General features: G+C 34.1%; 1 protein-coding gene across 1 annotated transcript in view; it reads left to right on the top strand.

The window, feature by feature from the left end:
* Positions 1-12711, top strand: part of LOC122395962 (tensin-1-like) — a 134497-nt gene that overhangs the window by 50515 nt on the left and 71271 nt on the right. The window contains exon 2 of the mRNA XM_043394016.1: positions 1510-1656. Within this exon, the coding sequence (XP_043249951.1) occupies positions 1519-1656 (138 nt within the window). The 5' untranslated portion in view covers positions 1510-1518. The remainder of the gene's footprint in view (positions 1-1509; positions 1657-12711) is intronic.

Below are 12711 nucleotides of genomic sequence, written 5' to 3'. Positions count from 1 at the left end.
TATAACACAAGATAACGCGCGGGAACGGTGTCGCGAGAGACGTCGCTACTTTATGCTTGAGAAATGTTCCTGGTATCTCCAGACTAAAACGTAACAAGCTGCTTTGATCTCCTGACCTTCCCGTGCGTTCGGAGTGGCGGATCATTATTCGGTAGACGTTTTTATTTAGTATTCAAAAGGGCAGGAAAGCTCGCAATTACCATCCGTTTTGCAAATAGGGAGAACCGACGTGGTAAACACGGTGAAAATTCGTTGGATTTACGATCTTCGCCGGGACCCAGGCGATCGCCACGTGAAATTAACGACGCTTGATTATTTTTAATATCGTTGGAACATCGTGTGTAAATTGTCAAGTGTTAACTTCTTCTCGGAGACGTCGTTGACCTACCGACTAGTGATGAATGTCTCGGGGCAAAGTTTGCTCAGGGAAAAGCTAACGACGTTGCACAACTTTCTCGCTATCATTTTTTTAATGCTTCAGATTTTCTCGTTTTCAACAGTCAAAGCTTCTGAAATATTTATTTTTTTTGTTTTATTTTTAATGGATTTAATATTTCACTTATATTGAATTTCATGATTTTCTGATAAAAGATTCTATACGCAAAATATGACTTTATTCTTCTTAGAATTGAATGGGGATTCATAGGTGAAATCACTCCTCAGATGTAGAGCAAGATAAAATGTATTTTCTCTATCCTTCGTCGCGTATTTTTAAAAATTTAATATCATCAATAACCCATATACAGAAAATAAAGGATGCAATTGTTTGTAAAAAGGTTTAGAGATTATAAATAGGAAGGAAATAAATTTTTATCTATATGGAATAAATAAATCTCCTGAAACGATTAAAATTTAGATAGTAGATTTTTTTGTGAACGAGGAGAACTCAAGTGTAATTTTGTCCCTCGTTTCCGCCACCCAACACTATCACTATTGTGATAAAAATTGAAGTCACACTTGCAAGGGAAAGACCCCATCTATTCTACTTTGATTTCGTCGAGCTTTTGTATAATGTGCCAGAAATAAATAATGTTCAGAATATTGTTAAGAAAATGGAATTTTTTGTTATTTTTGTCTCTCTCGAAAGTGTAGAATTCATGATAATTGTAGAATACATTGGAGATAATATATAAATGGCTAGACAAATTTGTTTCTTATCTAGATAAATTTTAAAGGAAAATTGCTTTTAATTTTATGACCCTATAAGAAATAATATCGATATATATATTTTAATAAAAGTTTCATTAGAATTGGAAGAAAATCGAATCTTATTTTTGTAATTTTTCATAATTAATAATTGAAATTAATTGTAGAATATAATGGAGTATACATATAGCTAAAAAATATAAATATAAATATCTAAAAAGATTTGTTTCTTTTCCAGGTAAATTTTAAATGAAAATCTCTGTCAATTTTCTGACCATACACCGAATATAATATTGTAATAAAAGTTTTGTTAGAATTTTTGTAGGATACTGATAAAGTGTAACGCTCATTTTTATTTTTCAGTGCGTGCAAATGGCGCACGCGTTAAGGCGCATCTCGTACGCAACCTGTGAACCTCAGCACGCTCAATTCAGCTTCCTCGCTCGAGAACCTAGAGCGCACTTCAGCATACAATATTGCCATTCTTTCATCACCGAATCTGCAGAACAGGTGAGTGCACTTTTTCATTCTACAGCCTGTTACGTAGCCTACAATCCCTATTGCATGCTTACGACAAAATTTGCAAGAATTTCTCACTAATTTATATTGTACATATTACCTTCTATAATACTCAAGATAGTAAGAGGAAGATATAATTAGAATTTATACTCAAACAGAAGCTGTCCTATACAAATTTTCAAAGGTTTATGGATATTATACAAGTTTGATACAAGTGCTTTAAATTTCAAATTTTGTCAAGCCCAAGAAACAGTTTATTCAACGTATTCAATACTCATCTACTTGCAATAAAATAATCCAAGCGTGATGTTTAATGATATAAATAGTAAGAGGAAGATATAGTTAGAATTTATACTTAAACAGAAGCTGTCCTATACAAATTATCAAAGGTTTACATATATTATACAAATTTGACACAAAAGCTTTAAATTTCAAATTTGTTCATCCCCAAGAAACAGTTTATTCAAAGTACTCAATATTCATCTACTTGTACTAAAATAACCCAAGTGTTAATGATATAATTAGTTTAGAAATATTAAATTTCTTTGTAGAACAATATAATTTAACGTACACAGACTGAGGAATCCCAATGTATAAAACAACCGAGTACATCTTTTTGTGGCGTTTAAAAATTCAATACATGGTTATAACCAGCGAAACTACGTGGTTTTTTTTCGAACGAGAGAATTTTTCACGCAACACATGTCGAAGTAGAGTAAAAAATTGTTCCAACGTCCGCTTTATATCGGTGACCGACACAATCTGCGGTAACGCATGCCGGATGGGGAAAGAAAAAAGGCGGGAAAAAAGGGAGTCGCAAGTTGTCCTTGGTGATATTGCAATAGTACATAGCCATCATCCAGGACAAATTGCACCGACACAGAGAAAAGACAGACGCGTGCAGGATATTACTCGGCGTTCAGATCCACTATGCGAATAAATCGTACACACGTGTCATAAGTTCTTGATGTCCCCCGTCGACCTGAGCAAAATCTGTTTTAGAGCGAAGACCATTATGCTTTTGACGGATTTACCTTCGCGGAATGCTAATGCGAACGGTCAACATTCTATTGTTAACAAATGTGAACCCTATTAACGGTCGATATCTATACTATTAATATCTATTTGAGACTAAATTATCGAATCGAGAGTCAAAGACAAGGCTCGTTTGTTCGCGATTTTATAGACTCAGGTGCAAAACAAAACGATAATATTTAGATTTATTCTGAATATCGAACGTTATATATAAATTTTATTTTTCAAGGATATGGGCATTTCGAATGGCTCCGCTAACGCGTGAATGGAGCTTATTTGCGCACAGTTTACGTACAATGAGTGTGTAATGCATAATAATTTAGACGATGAATAGCTCGTTATATCTCATCATACGCCTCATTGTTGTTACATTATTTCTCGGCATAAGTAAAATTCCTTCGTTAATGAGTTTTCTCCACAATATGTCAATAACTGTAACTCAACTGACGCTGGGTGAAAAAGAAACTAAAAATTGTAAAATAACTTTTCAGTAAAATTTGTTGAACTTGCGTGCATTTGTATAACGCTTGATTGCATATTACTCAACAGCATAGTAAGTTCAAAAAAATTTAATCAATCCATTTAGTGAAAAAATCTTTCGAGTTTTGGAGTACAAATAAAATATTTTTTAATTTCAATTTCTTTTCTTAATTTTCTCTATTTGAAAAAAAAAATCGATACTATTTCACTTTGATCATACATCGAGAATTTAATATTCCTGAGTATAATCAATATTTATAATATACATTACGAGAGATTTCTTTCACTATAGAAGTGCCGGTATTATAACGTATAATTCTAACAGCAATCTTAATTGCAAAGTGTCGATAATTAATTTCTTCCCCAGGATACTCGATCTGCGAAAGTATAGGAATTAATATTTCACTGTGGATGCTTCTTCAATGAGGTACGAATGCCCTTTCCTCGAATCTTAATTGGTTAATTAATTAGATAGAAGAAACTGCTTTTCGCCGGGATAAATAAACTACCGGCCGACTCGGGTAATTGCGTTGCGTCTTTTTAATAAACAAATAGACTTCCGCGCCAAATTAGCGTAAAGAATTTGAAACTACCGCGTTCGTTACGTAAAAATATCGAGGTCTTATCGAACCTGAAACGAGCAATTCGCATAGCAAAGGGAAGGTACCTATTAAAACTTTTCAAAAGTATAGCTAACGTTCGAGCTAATTAAACGTTTTTGCATATTTTCTCGCTCGTTCAGGGACACGGTATTTTCAGCACGATTTGCAAGGGTCGGCAATTAAAACGAAAGCGACATAACAAAACGTATCCAGTGCGCTATTGCGTCTGTCTACGACCGCCTTATAGAACGTTCGTGTAATTTCACTCCTTTCACGTGCCTCGGACAAATTACTTTTCACCGTGTACGCATGAACTTAATGAAAACGTAAAGTGTGTGGGCTGCGTGCCAACTGCCTCGTTTTAATTTCGACAATTTTTCTTGTAACGCGTCACTCCGGACGAACGCATCAATTAAAACAATCGCAATTTTCGTCGGTGGAAAGGAGGATGTTAACAAAGTACCAAATTTATACCCCGCCAGGCACCTAAAATAACTATAAGGCATCATTCTACAGATTCTGCACTTCGAATTGTACACAATTGTTTATAGCAAATGTGATGGGAAAGTCGTGAAAAATGTGGTTGAACAATTGTGCACAATTCGAAGTGCAGAATCTGTAGAATGATGCCTTATAATTAGTTTAGGTGCCTGGCAAGGTACAGCACTTTTTTAACATCCTCCTTTCTCAGTTTCCCAAAACGGAACTCTCCTTTAACACTGATTACAATATTAAAATATTATAATAACAATCGGTAGTGCAGTAGAATGGGGAATGTAAAATAATTGCACCCTATAAATATTCAATTTTTAACTATTAAAATTTGTTTATATTTAACGAGACAAGAATATTTCTTCCACCAAATGGAAGATGTTTTTATTCTCTTCTTTGCAAATAAAATCCTTTACGAAGTTCAAACGAAATACAGAATCATGTCTAACGGCGTCAATTTAAGCACTGTTGCTAGTAAATTCGATTTTATGGACGACGACGAACATTTAAATTTATTAAAAAATATTTCTAAGTGATCACAAATAAATAAAATCCGTTCGATTGGGTAAAAATAACAGTTATAGGAATATCACAAACACAAGGGGTTGCTTGTGTCAGTATAAAATAATTTGGATCCCCATTATCATCCATGACGTAAAAAAGAATACTAAATTCAACGTGTAACGAAGTTTAATAAATATTTAAAATAATATCTCAAGTTTACGCTGAAACATTAATGAACGATTAAGATCTTCACGCTTACGTACGTTTCTATAATAGTCGAGGCACAACGTAAGCCCAGACATTCTGTTTAATGAGACTACTTCTTACCGGAGGAATCATAATTTCAGACAAGATCTCAGAATGTTTATCTCATAGATAATGACTTGGACATTTTCTCCAGGTGTTGCACTTATGAACATCGTATCGGTGAACGCAGAATGCTTCAGTATTAAGCGCTATCGAATCGTGAATCTTTATAGCATCCCCGATTATCTGACGCAGCCTTGATTTTCGTACCAACGGCAAAAAATCGCGTAACGTATAGCACATTCATTAAATTCTATCCCTACGATTAAATCGGTACAGTAATTTTAATCGCGGATGATTTTCAATATAAACTGTTTAGATATTTTTACGACTGGGATTATTAGAAAATTGAGCGATACAAAATAAAAATTTCGAATCATTTTTGTATACTGTCGTGGAATGGCAATTATTCGAACATTTATGATAGAATAATTATTTAAAAAACAAGGAACACTTTATCAGAATTTTGTCGATCCTTTTCACTTTCTGTTTGTAAAAATATTTTTAAATTTAATTTTGAGGAGTTTCCTGACACGGTTTGTTGGAAATAAAGTTTAAGAAGTTAAATGGGTATCAGCTAGTGAAGGAATACGTAATCGACGCGTATCGAAGGGGCCAATTCGTGCAATAGGCATTAGCAATATGGGAGTAGCTATTAACACGAAGAGACGGGTCTGTCACATTATCGATTTTCGAAGGCACGAGGCAGGAACCATGAGAGAGGATTATGTTATAATGAATTGGTTTCGCTAATTGGGCAGTCATCAATGTACGGGACACGAGTTTCTCGGGCACGCAACGAAGGAAGCGAAGGAAGAGTAAACGTAGAAACCAGGAGTCAGAGACCTGTTATAATGTGAAGGATTGGACCGAATATAATCGACCGGGTCGTTGACACGTCTTTGTACCTGGTGCAAAAGTCTCGTCGATGGCATGCCTGACCCCACCAAAAACAATATTTAACAGGGATAGGAATTAACCAAATGTATCCATCGTATCTTTTGTAGTTTTCGTATAGAAAAACAAACATTTAACTCGTCTACTAAGAAATTATGAAGAATCAATGTCATGTATGCATGACATGATTTTTTACTAAAAAAATTCTCAAGATTAGATGCTAAAGAAAAGAAATCTAGATAGGACTCTAAAAATAACTTCTGTGACAAATTGTGGATGCACTAGTTTCCAATTATTTGAAAGGAAAATTTCGTTTTAGTGGACAATTTGAGGGATTTGCTTGGCATTTTTCTTCAGACAATGTTTATCAAGTTATTAAACACCTGATTTCGTTACTTTTAGTACATTTGCCATTACTTGTCAAATCCTTTTCAAAGTAAAGATAAAGATTTTTTGAATTTTCATTCCCCGTCGAAGTTACATTACCTAAATAAAATTTATTCATAATTCTCCTACTCTCAGTTCGTTATTCATTGCTTTAAAGGACGAATAGAAAACTAAGAATTTTATTAATTATGAAAAGAAAGTCCGTTTCAAAGCAAGTAAATAAATTACTTAGACGATGTTTGGTAATACAGGTATTTGTGACTCCATAGACAATAACAGAAATTGCTTCCCCAAACAGCGGCAAAATGGCGTCCTTAGAGTTCCCTGTGTCTGGTGTAACGACGAAGAACTCGTTACTCTCGTCACTTTTCGTTCCTTTGACGTCGTCTTCATCATAGAGATGATAATTTGAAATATACTTAACTCGACATCACGATTCTCTCCATGTTCCGCATGCTCGATTCCCTGCTAATTAGTCAGCAAAACCAACCTCGCAGAGAGGAACAACAAAGACATTCTCTTCAATGCTCCTTTGACTACTTCCATCAGAATTTCATCGTCTACCCCAGAATATGCTTATACTCTACGTTTAATTATGCGACGCGTACACACTTTGAAAATTAGCAACGATCTAGGAAATTATATTTCGTCTTATATTGACTGCGAAAAGTTATCTATAATTCCGTTATGCATTCGAACTTTAATAAAATCTAAAAGTTTATTTTCGAGCCCTCAAAGTTTCGAAAAGATACTAAATAAATTTTTTTTATAAATTCATTTCTAGCTTCTCTTTTATTTTTTATTTTTTTATTTTAGATTATATTACATACATACATCAATGTCCTTTAAAAACTGATAAGTTTCGATATCTTAACATTTTTAATTTCGTGTTTCTCTCTTCTATAATGAAAATCATTGAAATATAATATGTTTGATACTGATAATGAGATTTGCATTACAGTTTGGACGTTTTGGAGCACTTTCCTTAGTTCTCTTTTCTTTTGTTCGCGTTTGCTAGGCGAGAAATTAATGTACAACGAATTCCTTGATACGTACAACACGGTATAATCAATCATTTGATTCTATGGGCCAGAAGACGAATCTCTAAACACTATTTGGGGTCTTTGTATCCGATACGCGTATCTCGGAGTATTTTGGGTAATTGAGCGGCTAATAGATCCACAAATGTGCCGCCTCACTAGGGATCTTGTTCAAGGTATTGTACGTGACCAACTCTGTCTGCATCTAGTGAACAACCGCTGGTAGGTTTCAAGTGGAAACTAGAACTTGTGTCGTCGTTTAAAGCTGATGCATCGTTTACACCATTCTGGAATACTTCGAAACTTTCCTAGTTAGAAAGCATTCAACGAGAACTAACTGCAGTTTTTAAGTAATTATAGAATGCAGCTCGATTCTCGTCGTTCAGGAGCAAGATGGAAACTTTTTAGACCACTGTATAGATTTTTCATAATTGAGTTTCGAAAGAACGAATAATGAGATTTTTCTCGTGTTTATTGTAATTAATTGACGATTAATAGACAAAATTAATTAATGGAAGCTTCTGGCCAAAGTAAATACTCGAAAAATCCTTGCACTAATAAGTAAATAATTACTATGTTACACTTACAGATGTAAAACAAGTATTCATTCTATCAGAAATCATATCAATTTTTATTAATACAGTTTAGTATTATGAGAAAGTTAAACTAAGTTTACAAGTTTAGATATCCAAACATTTACAGTAATTTTTATTTCTGTATAGTACCTAGGAATTATTCCTTTTTATTATTTTGATTTTGCTCGAAATTCGTGGTAAAAAATTAACTCTTCATGATTTCTTAGTACACAAGTTTTTTTTTTCTATACGAAAAATACAAAGGATACGATGAATACATTTGGTTAATTTCTATCACTGTTAAATATTGTTTACTTTTTTCATATTTCTCTTTTTCAAATTTATCATATTTCTTGTCGCTTTAGAATTCGTAAATTCAGTTAGGCAAACAATTTCGCAGGATATTGTGCCATTAACTTATACCACAGTGATTCATCACTGGAATTAATGATAGTTCAATATTGAGATTCCATTAAACCACAGAATGCTTATCATCAACTACGTCCCAGCAACCTCAGGACTGTGCGTCCTCGTAATTTCAATCTACTGAAATTGTGATATAGCCAGGACAAGGCTTCGCAATATTTGGAACGACATTGTTCTAAAACTCAGAATCCCTTAAGATTGCTATTGCCCTAATTCTTAAATTCATACTTCTGATTTAGTGGAAGAAGAAAATTAACTGAATTTTTCGTGACCCTCTTTCTAATATTTTAATTTTGAGTGCGAGCTACCTAAAAACAAAGTGTACTATTTAATACATTGTCTACCATGTGAACAAGTCTTTTCAAAATGAATTTCACTATATCAATGATACACCCATAGACTTGTAAGAGAAATTTAAATACTTTAAATATATAACTTATCATTGATATATGCAAAAAATAAGTTGAATTCAATTGAAAACATTGAAATTAACAATTTCCCATTTAACTTGTTTCTGGTGAATTAACCTATATACCGTTCAAAAAATAAAACATTTTAAATATTGTTGCTTGTAACGGTTTACGAGCGACAGGGGGATAATAAACAAAATTAATTGGGTGTAAAATTCAGCGGTACGCATATTGCTCGGCAAGTAAACGATAAGAACGTACATTATGCTCCCGATTGGTTAAAAAGCGACTCTCGAGTACACGTACGTGTGTGTACGTACGTACAGGCGCCCATTGACTTCCCATGTGTATCAATTATTCAGTTGAGTATCTCCTTGAATAATTCATCGTCGTTTTAAAGTTATAAGTTCGGGTTGAACGGTGTGCGCAACCCGTTTACCTTCGCTTTAACATGTAACTTCTGAACTCCGTTCCTCGTTGATGTGAAAAGGTACTTGTGCGCCTGTTCGCCTAACCTTTCATTTTATTTCGATTCGAGTGTCAACCATCTTAAACTCTGCGCAAACGAGGCCAGCAAAGCGTTCGATTTGTAAATCATAATATCATTTACGAGCATTAATAATCGTACAAACAGTGTTTGCATTGGATATTTAATTTTTTGTTTCTGTTTCTCTTTATTCGAGTCTCAGTTTTTCCTTACGTTTTACGTAGCGCTTTAAATTTTATTATTTATCTTAACGTTACATTAAACTTGGACTTTTTGGCGTTTCTGGAACCAGAACGAAGAATTTTGTAATATCGATTCTTTTTAAATAGTTAGTTAAGTATGTATGATACTTTGTAACGTACTGAAACATTTTTTGTACAATTAACAGTTTCGAAAATATTTCAATGCAAATGTAGTTAAAATGTGAACGCATTATAAAGAGCCTAATTAGTACTCGATAATGCATATCCACTGCTCGAACCGTAGCATAAAATAATACCTGGGTTCCTTCAGACGGTCAAGATAATCGTTTATTTTGGACACGGGTTAACTATATTTAATAGTATTACGATTTAAGGGTCTGTTATCGATGCAGATACATACATCAACCGTCACCTTCCGAACATTTAGAACAAGATTGAAGAATGGTGATTGACGATCTCCAATTAAATTGGTGTCCAACAGTTTTTGACTTACATCCCGCTGCTACTGCCGGTTGTAATGCGATACCCAGTAGGGTTTATACATAGTGTACGTATCGGCATTGGTTTCATCAGGATTATACTCATTTTCGCCTTATTAGTTCGGCCTACTTGTTGCAAACTCCTAGCTAGCAAACCCTTCGATTCATCGAACGTGTCTACAAGCTTCTAGGTTCCATCTTCGAAAGGATTAGTGATGATTGCATCTCTTCTAATAAGTTTATTATTTCGTTTTCAGCCTTTTGCTCGCCTGTCGTCAGCCTTGCTCCTTCTACTCTTGACTTTTAGATCGAAAACCAGATGATTTCAAATTTATCATGGTGCTTACAACCTTCTCAACATTCCTAAATTAATTTTAAAATCTCACTCTGAAAATTAATTTTCACAGTTTCTTTCAAAGCTTTGATCTGATAATGAATGTTTCAAATGGTATCTTGTTACGACAATTTTACGTGTAATTTTACTTATGAGCTCCTAAAAATTCGTGAATTAATTTTTATTAAAATCTCACTCAGAAAATTAATTTTCATAATTTCTTTCAAAGTTTTGACCTGACAATGAATGTATCAAATAGTATCTTATTACGTAAATTTTACGTGTAATTTTACTTATGAGCACCTGAAAATTAATTTTCACAATTTCTTTCAAAGTTTTGACCTGACAATAAATGTATCAAATAGTATCTTATTACGTAAATTTTACGTATAATTTTACTTGTAAGCACCTGAAAATTAATTTTCACAATTTCTTTCAAAGTTTTGATCTGACAATAGTATCCTGTTACGTAAATTTTACATGTAATTTTACTTGTAACCTCCTTAGAATTCGTGAATTAATTTTTATTAAAATCTCACTCTGAAAGAAACTGTGAAAATTAATTTTGAAAGTTTTGATTTGACAATGAATGTACCAAATAGTATCTCGTTACGTTGTTATTTTTTGAGTATAAAGAAGTGATAGGTCTACCAAAAATTAGATCATCCAATCGAAGATAATCGAATAAAAATAACTAAAACCCGATTTAAACGATCGTTTTCCACTGAAATTTAATGGACACAGACAGATTTACTCAGCTTGTTAGAACCGTGTACTGTACGCGCTTTGTCAATACTCTCGCGTAGTCAAACAGATGCATAAAGAGCAATGGATCGCGTTCTTTTGTTGCGTTTTCTACTTTGGAATGCAACTGACTACATGTAGGTTATACATTGTATGCATTCGAGCGAGAAAAACGCAACGCGCCACATGCAGCGTGCAAAACGCTCGAGCCTAACGCGTCCGTTTCCGCTGGTACACGTCTGACGATTTACACACAAGCGCGAACGCTGTCAAACGACACCTATCGTGCAATTCTTCATGGTTCTTTTGAATTATCGCTCTTGTACCGATAAATCAACGCTTCCGTGCAATTTATTAATTTTACATAATTTACTCCGAGAAAAAATTATCATACGTATGTTCGTGACTGAATCATCGTCAAGTGTGATCAAATAGAAAAATTTACGGTACAAAATAATAATCGTAGTTCATTATATTATATTTTTATCGAAATAAAAGGTAAAGTACTTTGAGAGTGATGTAAAGTAGACTGAAATTTTAATCTAAACCCTTGGAATCTGTACGCGCTTGAGACATTTTAAAATTATAATATTTTCTTCCGGTTTTTCCTGCGAAATTAACATACTTTGAGCAATGCTACTTTCCATGCGGGAGTGCCGGAATTACGTCGGCTGTGGTGCCGACTACTTAATCTGCATTTGTGGAAACCGGATGTAAAATCTGTAGCTCGTCACCCTTTAGAAAACTGCATTTCTCCGGCAAAATCGTTGAAAATAACAGCTAGTTCAGTTTATAATCATTTTGATACTGCACTCGTTCATAATTAAACCAAGAAAGAACTTATAACGAAATTATGAAAGTTGAAAGAATAGAATCAATAGTAAACAACTTTATACAATTCTTCGATACCTTTTTTATTCTTTAAAACTTACTCTACACCACTCTTATAATTCTAAATTTCACTTACGCTAACTTTTCACGTGCAACAATAAGATGCAATCAATACATCATTAAGACGTTCGCAGACAGTAAAAATTTTAATGAGCTGCAAAAATGGATGATTTATTCTTCAGCCATTACATTAAAGTACATAATAATTTCAAAAAATACAAACTATATAGAATTGAATGCATGACAATGTGACTTATAAATTTGAGTGTTATAGCACTCATACCATTTTGCATTACAATGAAAATTAATTCTCCGAATAATCTTTCTCAATACACCTACTTTACATTCTTCAATCACAACGTATCCACAATTGTTTTAAAACTCTTAATCAACTCGACAGTTAACCATATCTAAACTGGAGATCGAAAGGGGTTGAAACGCACAAGGGAACCAGTTAACTTCCCCCCGATTAACATTGCGTGACAATCGAGACGCAGGAAAGTCCGTATCCATCGGATGAAGCCGTAGCTTCCGTCTCCGTGATCCTCCGAGGCGCGATCTAAAAGCATCTTCCTGTTGTCTAAAAGATTTCGCTGTCTGCCTAAGGCTTCGATATCCGTTGGTAGCAAACGGAGACGGGCACGGACTCTTTTTCTTCGGGATTACTAAGAATGGCAGGAGCAACTTCTTTGGGCGAGAGACCCCCCAAAGTGGGGGAGTAGTAGACTTTGCACTTCGAACTTTACGCTCGGTC

Source organism: Colletes gigas, unplaced genomic scaffold (genome assembly GCF_013123115.1).
Source record: "Colletes gigas isolate AHSC1104 unplaced genomic scaffold, ASM1312311v1 Colletes_gigas_Sc00001, whole genome shotgun sequence".
Classification (NCBI taxonomy): domain Eukaryota; kingdom Metazoa; phylum Arthropoda; class Insecta; order Hymenoptera; family Colletidae; genus Colletes; species Colletes gigas.
Note: the sequence above shows the minus strand (reverse complement) of the source record. Positions and strands in the feature narration are given on the sequence as shown.